Consider the following 21313-nt stretch of genomic DNA (forward strand, 5'->3'; position numbering starts at 1 on the left):
CCGGGTTGTTTTACAAATGCACACTCATCCTTGAAGGTACGATCAATCATATTTCTTAAAAAAAACAAAAAAAAACTGCAAAATATCATTTCAACAAGTTGACCAAAAAATCTCCAGAGGACACGTAGCAGTGACCTTGTGTAACATCTGTTATTGAAAGCAAAAATTCAAACATTAAAAAAATATATATACCTGCTGCTGAGTGCAAAAACATCATTTCAATTTGCACGCACATGAAAGCAGTTGAGGGAATACACGCCCACCGAGTGTGCTTCTACATTGGTCGCTTCATATTCCACAATCCCTGCAGAGAGTGTGGCCTTTCAGTGCGGTATTCCCGCGTAGCATCACTGGATGACAGTAGGTAGGTAGGTAGGTAGGTAGGTAGGTAGGTAGGTAGGTAGGTAGGTAGGTAGGTAGGTAGGTAGGTAGGTAGGTAGAGAGAGAGCGAGACAGACAGACAGACAGTGACAGAAGACTACTACAGGTAGTCAGTGCATTTTGTAAGTGACTATGAGAAAAGCTCTAGTCAACATTGTGCAGATGCCACCATTTATTGCCCAATTGCACAGTGCTCATCCTTTTGAACACAAGCAGGCAGAGCTCTTGCACACCAATAAAAATGTCTGCTGGCAAGGCAATTAGCAATGCACAATTCAGTGGGATGCTGTTAACACACATTTGCCATTTGCTTCACAAACGCTACTAATAGTCAGACTCATGGGACTAAGTCATCGATTTTCTCCTAACCCCGCTCCGGTTCGGGGACCGACCACAAAAAAAAAAGCCCTTCTCACAGGTGGTAATAAAATAATAATCACATATAAGACTACTTGAGTGAGTGTGTATTTATAGCAGTGCAATTGTGCATTAGCCGCAGTGTTCTCCAGAGGGATGTGGGTGGGCTATTTGCAAAATGCACGGGGTGGGGGGGGGGCGTCAGTACAAGCGGGCCCATTTGGAGCAAGCGACCGACCGCAGCATGTTATTTAGCCGCCAAACACAATAACCATCCGTGGCCGTTGGAGAGACACTAAAGTGCTTTTGTGAAAAGGTAACAATGGCGAAAGCTGCATGCGGGGAGAGATTGCAACCTGACAGGTGAATGCGCTTCATCAGAGCAACTCCAGTCGATAATGTCCCTGGAGGTTACATTTAGAATCCATTCCATGCTATTCTATAGAGGGAAACCATAACAAAACACACACACACACACACACAGCTATAAATATAATCCAAAAAGCATACATAGCCATGTATCTTGTTGTCAGTTCACTCTGATGTTTGATCATGTCATGACTTAGGAATGCTCAAATGCAGCACTGAGCAAAAGTCGATTTGTTGTTTTTAAACAACCCACAGCTCACTGGTTGTCTTTTTGAATCTGTCCTCCGTTATTGGACTATTTACCATTTTTGTCGGTGCCGGGAAACTATGTTGAAGCGAGCTGAGGAGCTTCATTGACAAAAAGGTGGCCCTTTATCGCCATCTTGTGGTAGCGCCTTCTTGCACAATAACCATTTCAAATACGGAGATCACGAACAAACAGATGGGGAAAAAATACGTATGTCAAAGTTGTCTCACCTTTGCTTGACCTTGGTGGCTCTCAGCACCGCTGCGGCATTGGCACCAAGAGAGAACGGCGGATTCTTGCAGTACACAAGCCGCACGCATATAAACACGCATATAAACAACGAGAGCCGTAAAACGTGCGGCTACAAACAGCGGACCGAGGGCAATGTCACATGGCGTCAGAAAGTTGAGATGACTGAATGGAAAACACAGCGTGTGGAAAACTGTTGCCATCCACAAATGGTTGCGTGGCCTGATAAATACGTACATCTAAATAAGTTAGATCTGATGATACTGAATGAATTCATACTGTAGGCGGAGAGTGATTTGAATCCAAACTTAGAAGCGCAAACACGTACATCCACTTATGTAGCAGTCGAGAAACCGGAGCCTAAGCAAGGAGCTGCGGGGACACAAATAGCCAAAACGTCTCGCCGTCCTTCCACATCAGCAACGTGAAAGACGCCCAGGCCATTTATCCCGACTGTCGGAAAACAAAAAAAGGGATGAGCAGCTGTGCTTCATCAAGGACACAGAGCCAGCAGAGATGAGATGAGGTGAGGTGAGGCTGGCAAGGAAGCTTGGAAGGAAAGAGGGAGGGAGCTTCAAGCTGGGATGTGAATATGCGGGGAAAAACCCAAATTCAACTTTACGAGCATTCAATGTTTTCAGGAGAAAACGACGCTTAAAGTTCGTTGTTCAACTTGATCCTACGCGTATGAAAGAAGCACCTTTCGACCGATTGGCAAGCAGCCATTGAAACCCCTTTGTACATATCCGGCAAGATATGGATCATCAATCTATATTGCCTATAGATGCCACGAGATGGTGGCAAAGCACCGCTTTTGCCAAAATGAAGCCCCCCAATTCAATATAACTTAGTTCATTGCCATAATGTGACACACAAAAATGACAAATGTGACTTTATCAACGAATAGGGTGGATATGGTCCAAAGAAAAAAAGGAAAATAATACAAACTTTTTTTTCAATCAATCATTGAATAAATGTTCACCTACGAATCCGTAAACTGTGAAAATCGTGACTACCACTGTAAACCACATTTCATTCAACGGGCGGCATTTCATCCATCATTGCACATCTCCAGTTGAGAGTCAACTTCTGACTGAGCAATAGAACGGACCTCAAGGGAAGAATGTGATGGTGTTAGCAGTATAGCAGGCCCACTAAGAAGACACACACCACAGCGGGAAGTCGCGCACTCTAACACCGCAGATATGGACAGATCCCGTAAACATGCGCCAGATGAAACATAACAACTTGTACTACACACAAATCATTTGTGTCAGAGCGATGACCAATCTTCAAAACTAATAACTATTATTTTCACAAGCACTCACAAAATGACTCATCATTAAAGTAGCAGTTTAACCAACCTAGCACCATGTCGTTCTCGCTCTTTTTTTTAAGCAGCTGCAAGGTAGCAAAACCAATGAAAGATTTACACCCGAGGCTTTTAGTTAAAACCACATGCTGGCCAAGAGAAGCACACACGCTCGCACAAAATACAGCAGAGGATATCACAGACAAAAATTATGGCGTTAAGTCATCAGGTGAAAGGTGAACACGCACGTCCATACACAGACATATAGATATCCCTCGATATGGCCTTTACCACTTTACATAGGGGCTCGCATGAACCTTTCTAAATCGGAGCGAAACCAAAAAACAATGGATTGAAATCTCCACACAGTCCAACGGGCAAAGCAAACGCATTAAGAAAGCGCACAAGGTGAGCAGCCATGCGCTAAGCTCAAGTTGAGGGAGTTCATTTGGAAGATGTCAAATATGCATGAGAGAGGAGGACTGTGCTGGGGGAGGGAGCGAGGAAGATGGGAAAATAAGGGGAGACCAAAACGCCGGCACGCCGAGACAAACGAAACCAAGCGTCCTCCGTTTTGACTGAGCGGGAGAAAAAACAGATCTAAATCAGTCACTGTCATTTCAAGTTCATTAGCTCACCGCTTGCCTTCAGCCCTGGGGTGGGGTGGGCTGGGGTGGGGTGGGGGGATGTCTGTCGGGTGTGCATATTATAGACTGAACCACTTGTTACGAGCGACGTTTCAGCTAGTAAAATAAAGTAGTTACACAAGAGAATTGACTGTGGCTGGGAACCTTTTTCTTACTATCAGCTTGCTTAAGGCAAGACACAGAGATGTAACCTCTTAACTGATTTTTAAAATGTTCCTAGCAGACTGAGGAGGAAACTCAACTCAAAGATACAATCTATTCATATTGGTAAAGATCAGGCAAACACAAAAGTTACACAACTACTTAACTGGTCGATGGACACGATTGCCACGTTCGTGAATAGAATACCATACCAATATCATGTTGGTGGAACTCGGCATCTATTGGTCGGCCCCTCAATCAAATCTAGGCCTCGGGCCACAACTTGGGCCTGCTTTTAGCCGCTCCAACATCTTATCTACTTTAATTTATCTATTTGTAATTTTAGTTGGTTTCTTGATGATCCGGCAAAATCATCCCTGCAAGTAAATCAAAGTGAATGGCTGCCGACGGATCGAGGATGTACCCTACCTATCAAAATAATGTTTTATAAAAACCGAGGGGAAGATGAACAAATGAAAGGGACTGGAACAAGTGAGACAGCAAGGCAGCAGACCAGACGAGACATAGTGTAAGCGAGCAAAAAAAAAAAGGCCATTTAGGTCATGAAAACACATCTTTTACCAGCAAACAGGATGACATTGACAGTAATTGCTTGTAATTATAAGCTTGCCTACGGGTTACGCGTCTTCCGAGACCTTCGTAACGCTTCGGTCATGCCCACTCTTCCATCAGCTACTTCCATGGTCCAGAGAGCCGCGATGGTCAAGCCCAACAAGAAAACCACGACTGGGATTTTTGTGAGCCACGCACAAATGATGTCAGCATCAAAGCAGATCTTTCTATCGAATTACGCCCAAAAATGTGCTGAAGACAGCATAGCGGATGCGAGTTGGCATGGGAGTGGGCAGCTGAGGGAAAGTGGAAGACAGCTCGCCACAAATACAGCAAATAGTGCTTTAGTCATGAGAAGAACTTCATGCAGAGGAAAAGCGCTGATCTCAAGGCTTACCATGAAAGTGCTCTCAAATGCAAAGAAGCGTTTGTTTGCTTTCCAGAAAGTCCGTAAAGTTCGGGTGGGGAGACGAGAAATAGATTCCCACAGAAAGATCAAGAAAATAAAGCATTCGTGAAATAAAACACTCTTCTGTCAAAACAAGTTGCTTTCATCTTCGAGGCAATTAAAAAGCCTGCTGGAAATTGATGATGCAAAACCATAAACAGCCATCCAAAAACATTCAAAGCGTATTAGTGTGTCGGAAAGAATTTTCAAAAACATAAATACAAAATGGGAAAGAAGAGGAGAAAAATGTGTTTTTAAGAGCCAGGCATACTAACCACAATTTCTAAAATCAAGCTGTGGCATTTGGCCTAGGTGAGCTATGGCAGCTGAGTGCGCCAGCGAAAAGCAGACTACTCCACACTCCGGACTGGTCAACAGACAGACCAAAGCATTCATTCACACCCATAGAAAATGCGCTTTTTGATGCTCATTGTAATCCTTCTAAAACTCCAACTTGGGATCTCTGGGCTGTGAGATCCCACGTGTGCTCCTTTCCCCAAAACTGTACCCGCCACTGTACTAGCCAGAAGGAGCTGTCAGCAGCAATGTGGGAGTGAGTGAGCATCGCAACTGGAAACACGCAGCTGCTTTGCCAGTGATTACGGAGGCTGATGTTTGCACCTCTTGGGTGCAAGCTGGACACAAAGAACATATTCACAAGTACTGACCCACCTGCCGCGTTGCTCTCACACACTGACAAACACGCACCCTTAATTATTTCCACTCTCAGTGAGATCGTCTATGTTAATAGCTAGAGTGTGAGCATAAAAAGGACACGAGCTGCCTGCCGCGTCTCATCTTTATTAAATCGGCGTCGTGGGAGCCAGACATCAGGAGCCAAACATATTTCGCTGATTGGTTCACCGATCAGACGCCACCTCGCTGATCTCAAATTGAGATCTTGTGGTGGAGACACACATAAAAGCTTGGGGAAGAGAGCAGATAGTGTTGAATGTAAAGAGACAGGAACAGATGATATCGCCGAGCCATCGGCAGGCAGGTTTTTGATGTCTGACTCGCTCGCGCAATAAAACAGCAGAAGATGTCAATCTATTGATTACATTTCCTATCAAATAACTGGATCTTGGCTAGAGAGAAATACAGTGTATGATCAGAGATGAAAGGAGATTTTCTCAATTTACAAATTATTTTTTTTCATTGTATAAAAAGAATTCAACAGTAAAACACTTGATTCTCAATACACTTTTCCCTATTGAAATGAATGGAAGTGCCATTAATCCCTTCCTGCCTTCCCAAAAACATTTTTGGGGAATGTGGGTTATTGAGGAAAATAGCACTCATATAAATATATATATATTTACAATATCTATAAATATACAATAGTGACAGAAATAAAGAATGGAAAAGAGTGAATCTTTTCCTACTTCTGAAAACTTGTGTTAAAGTGAGCTGTTCTGTTCTGTTCTGTCCTGTTCTGTCCTGTTCTGTTTGTGCTCTGGGCCAAAGAGCCACGAGGCTGAGCAAAGATTCTGAGCTGACTGCTTGACGACGTCAGGTAGTCTAAGTCAAAGCTAAAGACGGCCAGTTGTTGGAAACACACATTCGCATTAGCGTTTGCTTCCGATAAGCGGCACTTGCCCACGCAGGAGGAGTGAGTGGGGAGCAAACTTCCATTTGCCCTCCGTGAGGTCAAAGTGGAATACACGCTGTCTTTTGAATGTGACGGGTGCTTCGGGATTTGCAGTGGCTATTTTAGATTTGAGGCTTTCGCCTACAAACCAAAAATACGTACGCATGCCTTGGTTGGTTGGTTGGTTGGTTCATTCATTCCTTAGTCTCCATGACAGTGAACGCTAGTCAAGGGTCTAGCTGGCCTCATTCCATCTTACGCATGAGCGTAATGAAGACAAAGAAAATAGATGGAAGAATAGAAGACCTAACAACTCACCAAAACATCGGAGGTAACAAATCATCAAGCAGTGTCATTGCTTGTGCAGTTGCCATAGTGACAACTTCTCCCTCAGTGCAAAGAAGCAGATGCCAGAAAGTTCATTGCACAACTGCAGAGCCGTGTGTCGGGCCTGCAGACGTCACACTGTGCTTTAATACGCCGTCGAAAGTCGGGTCAGCACCGTGGCCGTAAGCAGAAGCGCACAAGTTCACAAGTTCACGTGACGTTGAGGGTCGTAAAACAAAGCCCTAACGGTCGAGCGAGTGTCGCCGAGTAGCGTCGACGCCGAGGCGTAGGTTCAAATCCCACTGAAGCTCGTTAACGTTTAGATGTTTTCCATATGATTTTTCGCCGGATGGCAGAAGTTCTGATCTCACGTTTCCAATGGTGGAAAGTAGCTAAGAATGAAACAGCAGTATCTGGGGAATGGAGGAATAAAATCCAGGCAAGAACATGGAAACGCGACAATGGATATCTGGACCCAAGATTCAAAGCTGTTTTTTCCAATTACTTTTGGTTGAAACAAAGATATACGTACTTGCTCAAATTGATAGCCACGTGAATCAAATACACACTGTAAGGATCTTCGAACCAAAACCAGAGATGGGCAGATGTTGTCCCTTATCAGTACATTTGCAGCACTTCCTTGATCAGTCAGTAGACTGTTTGAAGGGAGGACACGAGCAGAAGCGGTGGCCAAACGACGCCTTCATGGCACATTTCCTGTGGTGTGGAAGCGTGCCAAATGAACAGCAAACATGTGGCGCACATTTAGAAGCCAAAGCCGGGACCGAGACGTGGACTGTATGCGCTTGTGATTTAGCCGCTCATTTTTACTCAACACTTTTGCTCTCCACAAATGAGTCACTTGGAGCATTTGCTATATATATACAGTACATGGGAAAAGCTGGGACTTGCCGACCGCTCGATCGCATGGTTTTTTTTTTCGATCTCGGCTTTGCAATGCTAATTAGTAGAGCGCCCGATTCCACCGATATAAGCGACAAAAGAAAAACAACTGGTTTTCCAAATCAGACCAGTAAAAGCTGTTCAAATCATTGAAAAAGATTCTTTTTAAAATGTAATGAATGATTTGGATTTGTCCATATGGTTGGCCGTATGTGTTCCCCGGGCCTTGGGTTTGACACCCGCCTGTGCACTAGATGATAGCAAAGTGCTACACTTACTTTAACGTAGATCAAGTGCTAGGTTGCTTTCACAGTATACTTCAGGTTATTATCCATCTGCGCTGTGAAGTGCCGTCCGATGATCTGAATATGATCATCTTGAACGGTGAAGTCACATCTTCAATAAATACAAAGTCATTTCAAAAGTTAGCCTTGCTGTAAAGTTTTCTGTAAGGTAGTCGGGTGTGTTCTTTCTTTTCTTTTTTGTGATAATCCTACAAGTTTAATTTTAAAGTTATGCCCTTGTGCGGTATTTGAGATAGCATACCTCAGTAGAAGCTCAGTTAAGAACGGATTAACCTTTTGCTTTTTTTTTTCCGGCAGCACTTATTCCAAAGAATGAACAATGGAACTGAAGGTGTGTTGCAGTGTTTAACTTTGTACACTGGAATGACAATTAAGATAAAAAAAAAAAAAAAAAGCAAACAACTATGCTGCGCAATTTGCCCGTACACACACACACACACACACACACACACACACACACACACACACACACACACACAAGGCTGTCACGCACACGCGTCAACAAGCTCAGACAAGAGACGCGATGGCAAGATTGGCCTTCAAGTCAAGATACAAACAAGTGTTGATGTCTCCTCGCCTTTCCGCTGACAATCTCCAATTAGGCTTGGGCGCGCTGGCTTATCTGCTAATGAATTCTACTCACAATACCGCCGCGTGGCACGGTTTCATGTAAATCTATGAATGAAATGGAATGGAATGGAGTGGAGTGTGAACATCTGTTTGGAATTGGAATGCCAAATGTTTAGCTCCATTTTTCCCTTTGTTTAGCTCGGCTTTATATCGGCACTTGTCGTTTCACTTTTTTATTCTACATCTGCTTTGAACAAGCCTGAATTTTATCACCAATAAGCAGGATGATGCATAAATGACTTCACCCATTTGTGCACTCCTGAGTGCCATTCCAGATGAAGTTTTATTTCCACGACAAGGTGAAAACAAGCCATTCATTCATAGAAATCATCATGGAATGAAAAGCTTCTTCAACATATTTAACTGAGGCTTCCTTTTTTCCAAGCCTTTTCTTCTTTTGTGAATTCGCTGTAATAGAGTGCTGGTCTGTAGCTGCTTGGCTGCCTGCCTGCCTGCCTGCCTGGCTGCCTGCCTGCCTGCCTGCCTGCCTGCCTGCCTGCCTGCCTGCCTGCCTGCCTGCCTGCCTGCCTGCCTGCCTGCCTGCCTGCCTGCCTGCCTGCCTGCCTGCCTGCGTGGCTGCGTGGCTGCGTGGCTGCCTGCCTGCCTGCCTGCCTGCCTGCCTGCCTGCCTGCGTGGCTGCGTGGCTGCGTGGCTGCCTGCCTGCCTGCCTGCCTGCGTGGCTGCCTGCGTGGCTGCCTGCCTGCCTGCGTGGCTGCCTGCGTGGCTGCCTGCCTGCGTGGCTGCCTGATGGGCTCGGGGAAGTTCGCTAGCTGAAAGGCATCATAACACCTTGCACCCTTTAAATGGGGGGCTTCATAGGAGGGAAGAGAATTGCCTCTCAGTCATGTTTAGGTCCCGAATTGATCTTTTTGTCCCACCTAATTCGGCTCGCAATTAAAGCAAATAAAAAAAAAACTCCTATTCGAAAATACATATTTTATATGACATATTTTAGTTGGATAAACCTATGAGCCAATAGGATTGTTTTTCTCCTGTCTGAAAGCCAGCTCCTTTAGCAGCTCCTGCTTCAGTTACCAAATTTAGTACATTTCCCAATAAGGGGCTAAAGGATGTTTGATGCACGACAAATGCCATTCCTAAGATTGAATCAGTGAGGACTTTAACCAAAGTCATCCGCTAGTTAAGGTCTTATCATTAGGCTCCGTCAAACGTATAAGAGCAATTTCAAGCCGAGATGTGTTTATTAAACATTTCTGGGCTTGCCGAGTTCAAAACAAGCCCGTCGCTGTGGGCGACCGTACCTACCGACCGAGCGACCGGCCTGTCTCTCTCTCTGTCTCTCTCTCTGTCTCTCTCTCTGTCTCTCTCTCTGTCTCTCTCTCTGTCTCTCTCTCTGTCTCTCTCTCTGTCTCTCTCTCTGTCTCTCTGTCTCTCTCTCTGTCTCTCTCTCTGTCTCTCTCTCTGTCTCTCTCTGCGTCTGTCTTTGTCGCTCTCTGTGTCTGTCGCTCCCCGTGTCTGTCGCTCCCCGTGTCTGTCGCTCCAACTCTACCACAGTGGAGTCAGTGTGCAGCTCCTAGCAGGGGTGGCGAGCAACAATCTCGCACAGCACTTCCAGATGACATTTCAGAGCACAGAGCGGCACACTGTCAGCCTCTGGCAAGCGGCAATCAACAACAACAAAAAGGCAGCACGGGGATGCCCGCACTGGCGGAGCAAAACGTTACCAGCCCCGTCTGCACATGTCTCGGGCAGCTCGTCTTGTTTTTTTCTTGCAATCAACGGTCCGACTCTTTTATCTCATTTCAAGTGCACTCCAGAGTAGAAAGGAAGAAAGAAAACGTGAGTTGAGGAGCATTCATCACTGAGCAAAAGAGAAGTTGCGCTGATGCTAATTATCCTCTCGCGGGAGGAGGACAATCAATCATCCTTCTTTTTCGACAAAACAATGACAAGAAAGCCGGGTCCACAACTAATGACACTCTACGGAGAAATTCCTTCATTGCAAGACTTTTGTTTCTGGCCAACAGACTGATTTGCTCGCTTCATTAAACCTGGCGCCAACATTTCACAGAAACGAACCAGCGAGTCAGTGGCGCAAATGGATATTTGTATACGGGCGGTCGGGACACACACCAGGCCGGGTGACCTCGAGTGCAGCCGTGAGTCCGGTGTCACATCCTCAGCCTCGATATTCAGGTGGCTCAGAATTGAGAAGCATCAAGTGAAGCTTTCATGTTTTTACCCAGGTGTTTAATATGCCAGACGAGAGCCACTCCAGAGTGCTTATTTATGTCCTCCAGGCTGGAGACGGAGAAACGAGGAGGAGGAGGAAAATGGTCAAAGCTTCCGTTCCTCTGCCTGTGCCACCTGAACTTGAGTACAGCTCCGTTTTATTGATTTCAAGAAAGGAGGAGGTCTTTCTTTAATGCATTATGGATGACACACATTCGAAGGGGGAAAAACATAGCGAGGAAGAGCTCGGGCATTCGTTATTTCACTACAGCCGGCTGGTCGGCCATAAAGTCTCGGGTTACTACTTGGTCCTTTGCACCTTTTGATGTATGGTGACATGAAAAGTTTCATGACAAAGCCAGCAGTCTTCACACTTTTAAACTTGACATTCTTGCTAAGGAAGCCCGGGTTGTGATACTAACTGGCCTCCTCTTTGATCAACGTGAGCTACTACACCAGCGGTGGTGTCCAAACTACGGCCTGATGGCCATTTGCGGGCCAACCGCCATTTTGTAGCGGTCCGTAGCATATATGGAAAATGACATTTTCTTTTTATGTATATCAAAAAGCTAGTGGGGGTGTGAAAAAAGGACTGAGCACACACTCACGGCTGACAACGTGGCGCTTTAAAGCAACCGAGCCAGCGGACAATCTGAATGGGCTCAAGTGAGCGATTCATGCTGGGCCCCAAATGTGTCGCTGGGCCCCATTTTAGACGCACATTTATGTGTTTAGCAGTTATCGTCCAAACTGTATCATGTTTGAATTGGAAAAATGGATTGAAATATATTGTATTCTGCCTTAGATATTCTCCTGTGTTTGATTAGACATGGTCCATTGGCTTGTCACTGGAGGTGATACCTTGGAATGACAGCTTGGGAACATACCTGTCTATTTATTTCGCTCCGACAACAACCCCTATACTGAGGGCACATTCAAACATCACGTAGGTGCCCTATGTCCAGAAAGCGTTTTCTTTCGATGTAGGAAAATCGCATAAGCATGCATCATCAGGACCTGCTGTCTTTCCTGTCACTGCATGTTCCCTCCCCACTGTGTTTTAAAAGCCATCCACCGGATTCCAGAAGACGCGCAGCGCACGTCTAAGCTGCAGAGAGGCTGACATGAGACTGCAGATGACACAGCGATGAGTAACACGGTGCTCTCACCGATCACGCTCAAGTGACTGGCTGCTCATTTATAATAAGCAGCAATTCCCAGCAGTCAGGCGCGCGCTCGCGCGTAGAACCGCACAGAAACGGCCGCTTCAACGTGTTCAACGCATTTCTGATCATCCCAGAAGCGATTATGCTTACTTACTCTTAATGCCTATTCACTGATTTTAGTTCTGCATTGCCACACACTATGCAACATGTGTTCGAACTGCACGTAGATGTGGGGTAAATAGATCTTTCAACTAAAAGGATTCATTACCATCTCTGTTTTACAATGCATTTCAACTTCATTTGATGCAAGGCAACTCATGTTTTTGACACGACGTCGATTGGATCAATATAAGAATTGAATGCGCCCTTTTTCCCCCCCCGATTAGACTTTAACAAAGTGAAGTGCAGAACAACAGTGTTTTTGTTCGTTTTGTGTCACTTTTTTCAAATCATTTTTGACAGCTCGTGGTGCATTCAGGGACCGAGTCAAGGGTCGGATGTGTTCACACTCACCCGATATTTCGGACTGAGGAATGCCGTTCACTGCGAATCCTTTGCCGGTATAAAAGTGGCTTATATCCGAACAACTCCTGGCTTTGCTGGCGCCTTTGTCCCCGCAGGCTGTGGCCGTGAGCGAGCACAGTACCAGAGCTGCCACGATGAAGGAATCCATCCCGGCACAATGTCAACAGTCAAGTGCAAAAATAAAATTGAGGAGGAAAGCAATTGAGGAAAATAGAGACTGAAGACAGTCGTCTCACGAAGCGTTCAATAAAGTGACGGCAGACGTCCGGTGCCCCCCACCCCCCACCCCCAAAAAAAGGGAGAGAGAAAATATATATAAACCCGCGTCACGCGGTGCGCTAAAAACGAGTCCGCACTTTGTTTGAGAGGTCCTGCTGAGAAAAGGGAACTCACAATGAGCTATAGAATCAACCCAACCAGTCCACTCAGAAATAATCCGGCATGGAGTTTGACGATGTGCGGTGGTCTGCTTTTGCGCAGCCCCATGCACGAAACGTCTGTACCGGCAATTAGGACGAGCCGGGAGGGTAGGAAGGACTCGGGGAGGGAGGGAAGGAAGGAAGGAGGGAAGGAAGGAGGGAGGGAGGGAGGGAGGGAGGGAAGGAAGGAGGGAGGGAAGGAGGCGTTAAGGCGCGCGCGGAGGGGGGGGTCTCATCTGAACTGGGAGGTGCGCACAGTTAACGCTTGTCCCTCTGTGGGGTGTCAAATGCTCTGATGCGCCGTGGGAACACAAGCGGGGTTAGCTGTAGAAGTATGGGAAGGGGGTAAAACCAAATGCAAATATGACCAAAATATTCAATCCAAACATACAGCGCACCCGGCGTGGACATATGTCTCCCTACTCCAACATAACATGCTGTTCTAAATTGTCCAGGTGTAAATGTGAGACTGACTGGCTGCAGTTGGCAGTGACGGAGACCTTCACAACTAATGAGTAAGATGCTTGTCATGTTTCCACAGAGGATAAAGAATATGTGCATGTGAATATTGTTACATTAACAGTCTACATGTGTTGCTGCATTTTTTACGACAACCAGGCAGGGCGATTTGCATCAAACTCAACAATCAGGCCATGTTTTGGGATTGCACGACAAGCGATTGCTATTCAAAGAAACGTGTCATTTTACAGCAGGCTGAGGCTGAGCGTGGTGTAGGAATGTTTACGAGGCATTTTGACATCTTGATTTTGTCCCAGGTGAGCTGTAGGCGTGCGTGCGTGCGTGCGTGCGTGCGTGCGTGCGTACGTACGTACGTGCCCGCCCCGCCCCGCCCCGCCTCGCCCTATCATCCCGCGCCCTCCCACCATCGGTACAGAGCAGGTCAGCGCTGATCTTCCTCCTCACTCTGCCGAACACGTACATGCGGCCACATCACTCCTCGCGGCGCAATTTAACAGCCAGCCCACGAGTCCCAGCGTGCCTTTCACCTGTCACCTGCTGGAGTTCCCCCGCTTTTGCTTGACACGGTTCACCTTCATTAATATGTTTCTTCTTGTGTTCTTCTCCTGTGTGCCAAGCAGCTGTGTGCTCATTGTACAGAAGCTCCAATCAGTTTCTCCAACAGCGCAGGAGGCCTAAGACACTAAGAAACATTGGAATCACATTTGTAGGTGACAGTGCATGCCTACGTATGGACAAACTGGAATGATGGCTCTTTTTTCACCAAAATGAATGGCATTTCAAAATCAAGCAGGCAGGCAGGCACTTTTAGTGTGTGGCTCCGCTCTTCCTGTGCGCTGTTTGCATTTTTCCTAATGCTTGTGTTTCTTTTCTCCGGATACTTGGGCTTCCTCCCCATGACAAAACTATGCATGGGAGATTCATCCATTTTCATCCGCTTATCAAAGGATATGAACGGAATCACTCGAACCCCTCACTGGGAAAGAGTCTAACCAAATTCTGAGACTTGTCATAGAGGGACTGAACAGTCGATATAAAAAAAAAAAAAAAAAAAGGGGTACCCCATAGTGTCTAGAATATTCCACCAAAAGTCCACCAAGCACTTTATGGGCCAACTTTCCTGAGCCCTCCGGGAGCCTGATGCTGAACCGGCGCCCCCAAGATGCGGGGGCCGTCAGTACGTGGTTCTCCGTGGCCTCAATGACCTCCTCCCACGCCAAGTTAAATCCTCCCTCACTGACCACCAAAGTTGAATTCCGCTCGGCCTGCCGGTTACCCATCAGCTGTCACCGGAGTCCCACAGGCTAAAAAGGCCTAAAGGACTTCTTCACCTTGACAGCTTGAAATTGCCCACTGGGGGTGAACGTGAGTGAGAAAAGTTGTTTGCCTGCCCAAAGGCGGCTGGCATGGGCTTCAACTCACTTGCAACTGTAATGAGGCTGGATACACAAGGCGCAGAAAAAACTGGATCAATTTCATCCTGCAAGGGCCTGAAGGACAGCATTGGTCCCAAAATTCAGTTCCTACCATATCTAGTGCAGCAATATAGAATCGATTCAAAGGTCAAATTCAAGTCACATGTGAACTCTCCCTATGGCTTTAGCCTGACATTTTCATTCACATACTCGATTATCAACGATACTTTCATTCAATGTGGAGGGGAGGGGGGAAAAAAAATCCCTTTAGTCACGTCGGGGTGTGTGAATTGGAAGCAGACGGTCTGATGATGCCACTTGCGTGGGAGATGCTTTTTATGGATTGTTTGTGGACGAGGACGCCACCACGCATTATGGCTTTGACACATGGAGACGCTCGCTTGTTGCTGGAAATAAGCATCAGGCAGTCACACAAACACTAAAGGTGAGAAAGAGAGAGAGCAAAAGAGGGAGGGAGGGAGGGAGGGAGGGAACGGCAGGAGGGATGACATTATTACGTGGCTAAATTGTCATAGTGTGCCACATAATATGCCACCAAAGAAAAGAACTTGAAACGTCATAGTGGATGATACTTTTATTTCTACATCAAATAAATCGCATTATTTGTACCAACGAACACATTTGAGCACAAAATTGGCATACCATAGCATGAAAAGAGTAACATTTCCCAACAAATATTGTGAATGGAATAGGGCCTACATACCACTGATTGAACTGATTGTTAGCCTACTTAGCCTATGACATTGCATGGGAAAGACATGTTTCCAACCAATTATCCCACAAAGGCATTTTAAGCATCATTGTGAAACCATTTCATGTATTGCGTCAAATATTTGCCTTTTTTGAATGGTTTGAAGTCACATTATTACAATTTGCAATGTGCAAATCACCAATGTTACTTTTTGTTGGCTATTCTGCTCATAGGCCTGAACCCCGTCACGTGATATGAGCAGAGAGGAACAAGCTGGCTTTAAAGAGTGTTACTACATGTGGCCATCGTTCAGTAGTGGAGAAACTGATTGGCCCTTCACTGTCTGCCATGAAGATCTGTATAATTAACGCTCAGCAGCCATGTTTTCTTCCCATTGAAGTTTTATTGGACCTGGCCATGAAAGGCCTTCTAATGAGGACCAGGAAGCAAGGGGAAGCTGGGGAGACCAGCGAGAGCGATAAAAAAAAAAAAGAAAAAAGATGGTGACTGGGGGCCCTATTGAGGCAAAGAACTTTCCACGTCGTCTTTGTTGTGATGCATCAAATTGTATTGTGCGTGGCCTTCTGCTAGCGTATATTTCACAGCATGACCTACATTTCAAAGTATGCTAATAACACCTCAGTCACCTTGTGGAATTCAAAGAGGTCAGCCTTACTTTCCAGACTTACCTCACAATGTCAACCTCAAGGTTAGGGTTGTGATCTCTTCCCTGTTTGACATTTCGAGCGGTGGAACACAGAACAAAAACAAAACATATTGACCAAACAAATAAATCTTGACAAGGACACAAAGAGAGCACTTCCAATGATTACCTAGACCAAACCAAACCTTGTGAATTGGAAGTCACACATTTTTTTAGTCGTCACAACTCATTGAAACGGTAACTCCCGTTGACTTTGACACATCTTTACCACTACGTTCATCTTCCACAAGTTCATGTGTAATATCGAACCCCCCCCCCCCCCCGCCGTGCAAGGCATTGACTGGCAGATGATTAAAATGAGGGGAGGGGGGGCAATTTTATGAAGCATGAGAAGAAGCGAGAAAAGGGGGGTATATAAACAAGCTGAGCACAGAGGGATACAATATGCAAGAACAAATCATAATGCCATAGCAGCCATAATGCTTGACTTCTCGGGGCGTCACAAATGAGAAATGTAGCTTTTCTTGTGCAGAACTAATCAGAGAGCAATTCTCCTTTTGAATTACTTTAGGATGGCGGTGGGTGGAGAAAAGCTGGACGATTAACCCACTTATGGAGACGTACACAAGAGATTCTGCCACTCTCACGTTTTCCACTGCAGACATCTTGCAGCATTTGAAAATGGCACTGCTTGAAATCCATCACCAATTTAACACATCGGGTCAGAACACCATATGATTTTCAACACAATCAAGTCACCACAAAGCAATTTGAGACAACTTATTTTTCTCCTATGTATTTCTCTCTATTGTCAACCCACTGAGTTAAAAAAAAAAAAAAGACCTTGACAGAGGCACAGATTAATCAGAGTGATGCTCGTGCATAGTGTCATCTCCTATAATGACACTTTATTAATGTGCTTGTGAATATAATAGCCTGAAGGACTCCTTGATTGAATTTTGTTCTGTGTGGACTATTAGGTCATATGTATTTTCAAATAATATTCCATTCGATAATAATACTTAAGTACAAAGTCTCTGATTGATCAAATGCCAAATCTCTTGTTGCAAATTTGTATCACCACGAAAAGAATGCTGTTGTAAACCTGCCAATTTTGAATGACAAAATTGAAAATATATGAGGAAGTGAGTCAGGGTAATGCGCACACTCACCGCTGGCCATGATTCTAAAATGTCCATGTGAGCACCAAAGGTCCAGGTCCACACACTGCCCTTCGAGTCTGGAATCATTCAAAGAAAAAAGAAAGTCAACAAAAGATACAAATGAGATGTCAATGTTTATAACTGAATTTGAAATACCTACGTACATTCAGTGAAGAGTCTTCTTACCTCAACACGGTTGGACAAAGGCGACCTTGAAAAGCGTGAGAGAGCGGTCACTTTGTGGCGCCGTTCTCAGCCCCCCACCAAGAATCCGTCATAATTCAATCCCACTTCCATTTTGGAATAACACACATTCCTCTAGCATTCCTTTGCGCTTTCCCATTAGAGGGATCACACACTCACTGTTTAAAAGGAGACGGTCCAATTGTGAATTGAGTGCCACGATACAAAGCCAACGTGGTTTAACTTCCCATCCACACGCAAAATGAACATAAACTTTCATGGGCAGCCTGTTTAAGAGGCATTCAGGCGGAGGATTCGCTCAGCACCTGTTGGAAATGCAAATGTCATCAACATGCCTTTGGGTTCTTCTTTTAATGCCGCCACACAGATTCATTCCTATATCACGTCGGAATGGTTCTTGTGCGGATTATGTTTGCGCCTCAAAAAATCGCATCAAAAAACTATTGGGAGCCAAAATCAATGATTAGGTTATGTGAGCATCACTATTTTTCTCATCGTGCCACGGTGCTCCCATTTAAAAGAAAATATGAAGATGAATGTAAATGTAATTTAATAAACCTTTGCCAGCAACATCACATGTAGTGTAGAAATTGGCTGATGTTTTTGGCCCCGGAGGTCTGAAATGGTCTAAGATATCAGTTCTGGCTTGTCACCCCTTCAAATGGAAATGCGTCGCGACTTCACAAGAGGCTCGCTTTATTTCAGAACAAATACAAAGCGATATGAATTGACGGAGAAAACAGATCACGATGGCACTCGTTTGGAATTTAGAACGAGGGAGTTGTTACTCGCGATATGGAAACGTGACAATTGTGTTAGCTGATGATAATGGCAAAAGACCAAAGAGATTTGAGCAAGGTGGAATGACACCCAAGGGATCCAGGAGAAAAGTCACAGCGGTGGCGGCGCTCATTCATCTCCAGCCAGTAGCACGGCTGCGACTTGACAAATAGAGCCAGTCTGACGGGGAATTGAACACCACGTGATGAGCGATGTGTGACTGGCATGCACCCACGCATATATTATTTCTCATGATGGGAATTGATCAGTGTGACCAATGAGGAGGACCAGTGAAGCAATTATCTTCTTCTTTTTTTGCAGGTTTGACATGACACCGTGTGTTGCTAATGCTCAGAAATTCGGTATTCGAGTGTAATATGAAATTGTGTTGGCAGCGTTGTTAGGAAAGCGGCACGAGTTGGCTGTGGCATTTTTACTTATTATGATCAGAAAACAATATCTTGATAAAGATCTTTTTCTTTTGTGTGGTTATAGTAGGTCCTGTAAATCTTGGCCAGTTAGTGAGCATCATCTAACATATACAATAACATCTAACAGCTAGCAGGTACCCGAGGAAAAAAAAAATCATTGAGTTTTAAACCCGTTACCATCATTAGAATAACACAAAAGTGTGAAGGATTTCTATTGCAATATTTCCGATGGAGTTTTTTTTTTCAGATGCTTGTGCCTAAATTGTCCTCCAATCTTGCAATGACCCTCATCATTTTTGTCACTCCCGTAAACTGAGTACGTCATGCATTTTGACATTTCTCCATCGATTAAGAACTCCCCATTTCCACCCAGTCCATTTCTAAAGCGCTTGTCCTCAGCAAATGAAGTTAAAATTAGCATGAAGGATTTCTGGCTCCCTAGTTTGAAACCCGGCTCAGTGTATGAACACACACAGCTACTGGGTTCTCCCGAGACCACGATGCACGCATGAAAAGGACGGACAGACAGCCTATTAGTGTCAGACCGTCGACAGTTTTCGCCGAGTCGACTTTTGTCGGGAAATGGATTAGACGCGTGTGGAGAAGATGAGGTGCGGACTCGGCCGAGCCGCCGAGACACGAGCGCTGATGTGTACCGTCGTTTAAAATAGACCAGACAGACAGCTGAGCAGCTGTGACCTCACGTCACCCCGACCGACTCTCACTTACACTCGCTGACAGTATTCCTGCCATATGCACAGTACTTAAGCTTTGGATTGAATGAGCCCTGTAAGGTGAAACCATCTCCCGAGACCTATGTACAGTAGTAGCGAATTGATACGACTTACATTTAGGTGAGGTTTCTTTTCCACATCAGTCAAATGATGTCAAATGTGGATGAGATTTCCAAAAGCCACGTACAGATGCAAATAAATAGTCGGTACAGGTCTATCCTCTTCGCTGCAAAATAAAATCATATTCCGCCAAAGCAGCGGCCCTGAACGATAGCATGCGTTAGCCAGAGTCTGCCGCCATGTTGACTCTATCTGTGCAACAAGGAATTTAAAGCCTCATTTTATGCAGTCAGTGATCGAGAGAGTAAAAGCAAAAACGTTCATCCACATTGCACACACTAACAGGCATGATGTGTCTGCTACATAATTGACATCCATTCATTGATGTGTGTGGCTTTGAGGAGGTTTGTTAAACAGAGGACGCATTGCTTTGGGCTAAAAGCAATCCAATTCCAACTCTGGCAAGGACGAGGCACGATATCCTTGCGAGGGACATTTCTTTGCCGTCGTCTGCTGCCGGCCGGACGGTCGCGGCACGAAATAGATTCCAGGGATCAAATGCAGTGTGCATACGAGTGGAAGTCTGCAACTGTGGGACCGCTTGGATGAAATCACCGCTATTGAAGAAGCGTGCGGTGCGGCCACTGGCCGCTCTGCCAGGAAAGTGTCATTAGTTATTTGCGCTGATAGGCTGATGATAAAAACAGTGTGGGTGTGGTGGAGGCTCAAAGTGCCTCTGTCGCCTGAAGCGCAGCCATTGAATTCCTTTCCTTAAACCGATGACGGGGAAAAAAGAGCCAGCGTGGACTCTTTTAAATCTACACTAAGCAATAATTGGACCTGAAACTACCGTTCCAGGACATTGGTTGAGCTCGAATTTGTTTGGACTTAAAAACAACTTTCCGCATAGGAACAAGAGATAGTAGTTTTGATTGTATTCATGAATCCCAGCAGCCCATTCTCCTCCTTTCATAGCATTTGCATTCGTATTTGACCGAACCGCTTCTACTGCGTGGATGTTTGTTTTTTTTCGGTCCGATGAGGTTTAAAGTGGAAGTCAACCCAAAATCATTCGCCACCCACTGGTCCGGCATTAATATTGCGTTTGTGAAATATGACTCAAGCGGCCGTTTCTATCCAGCTCGGGGGGAGGCCATTTTGCTGTCGACTGAAAACGACATCGCGGTAGCCAGGTCACAACCAATCCACGGCTCAGCGACAGAAAACGCTGAACCGTGATCGGCGACTGCGATGTTATTCTCATTTGACATCTCGCGGCAAAATGGCCGCCCGTGAGAGGGCTGAAAATGGGCGCATTTTGCTCGTCGAATTCATCTGCCAATCCAAATATTGCGCTGGAACTAGTTGGGCTGCACAGAACATATGAAGAGTTTTTTCTTCTTTTCAAGCCGGCCAACGCTACGCTGCCTCTGTCAGTGCGCAAAGCTACATCTGCGCATTCTATTTCTGCTACAAATCCAGTACAGCGCGATATGTTTAGCAAGGAAGCCTCTCGGATGCAAATGGAGAGGGTCAGACAGCGCGGCCCGCCCTGCGTACACAATGACGACTCGTCAGCTTTGGGAAGTAACGGTAGTCGTAGCGGTTCCTAAAATGATTTTTCAGGAAGGCTGACTGTAGTCGAGTACTACTAAGACAACGAATGGGTTAAATGTCCCGTGTTGTTTCAAGATGGCTTCCTCTCTCAATCCATTGGTCCTCGCTCTCTCTACAGTCTTGATATCATTATCCCCAAAAAGAATGTCCTTTCTCCTTGACATGCAAATCAAGCAGTGGTGCCAGCCAGCCAGCCAGCCAGCCAGCCATTGGCATGGTTTGGTGCATTCCTCACTGCTACATGTTGAGTTTGCTCCTTTGTATCTTATC

The 21313-nt window shown here is 45.5% G+C and overlaps 1 protein-coding gene across 1 annotated transcript in view; it reads right to left on the reverse strand.

The window, feature by feature from the left end:
* gpc1b (glypican 1b) overlaps positions 1 to 12660 on the reverse strand; it is a 42848-nt gene extending 30188 nt beyond the window's left edge. The window contains exon 1 of the mRNA XM_085930590.1: positions 12353 to 12660. Coding sequence (XP_085786716.1) covers positions 12353 to 12512 — 160 coding nt within the window. The 5' untranslated portion in view covers positions 12513 to 12660. The remainder of the gene's footprint in view (positions 1 to 12352) is intronic.
* Positions 12661 to 21313: the final 8653 nt, after the last annotated feature.

The sequence above is a fragment of the Syngnathus leptorhynchus genome, chromosome 14 (genome assembly GCF_054491065.1).
Source record: "Syngnathus leptorhynchus isolate UIUO chromosome 14, UIUO_Slep, whole genome shotgun sequence".
Lineage (NCBI taxonomy): Eukaryota > Metazoa > Chordata > Actinopteri > Syngnathiformes > Syngnathidae > Syngnathus > Syngnathus leptorhynchus.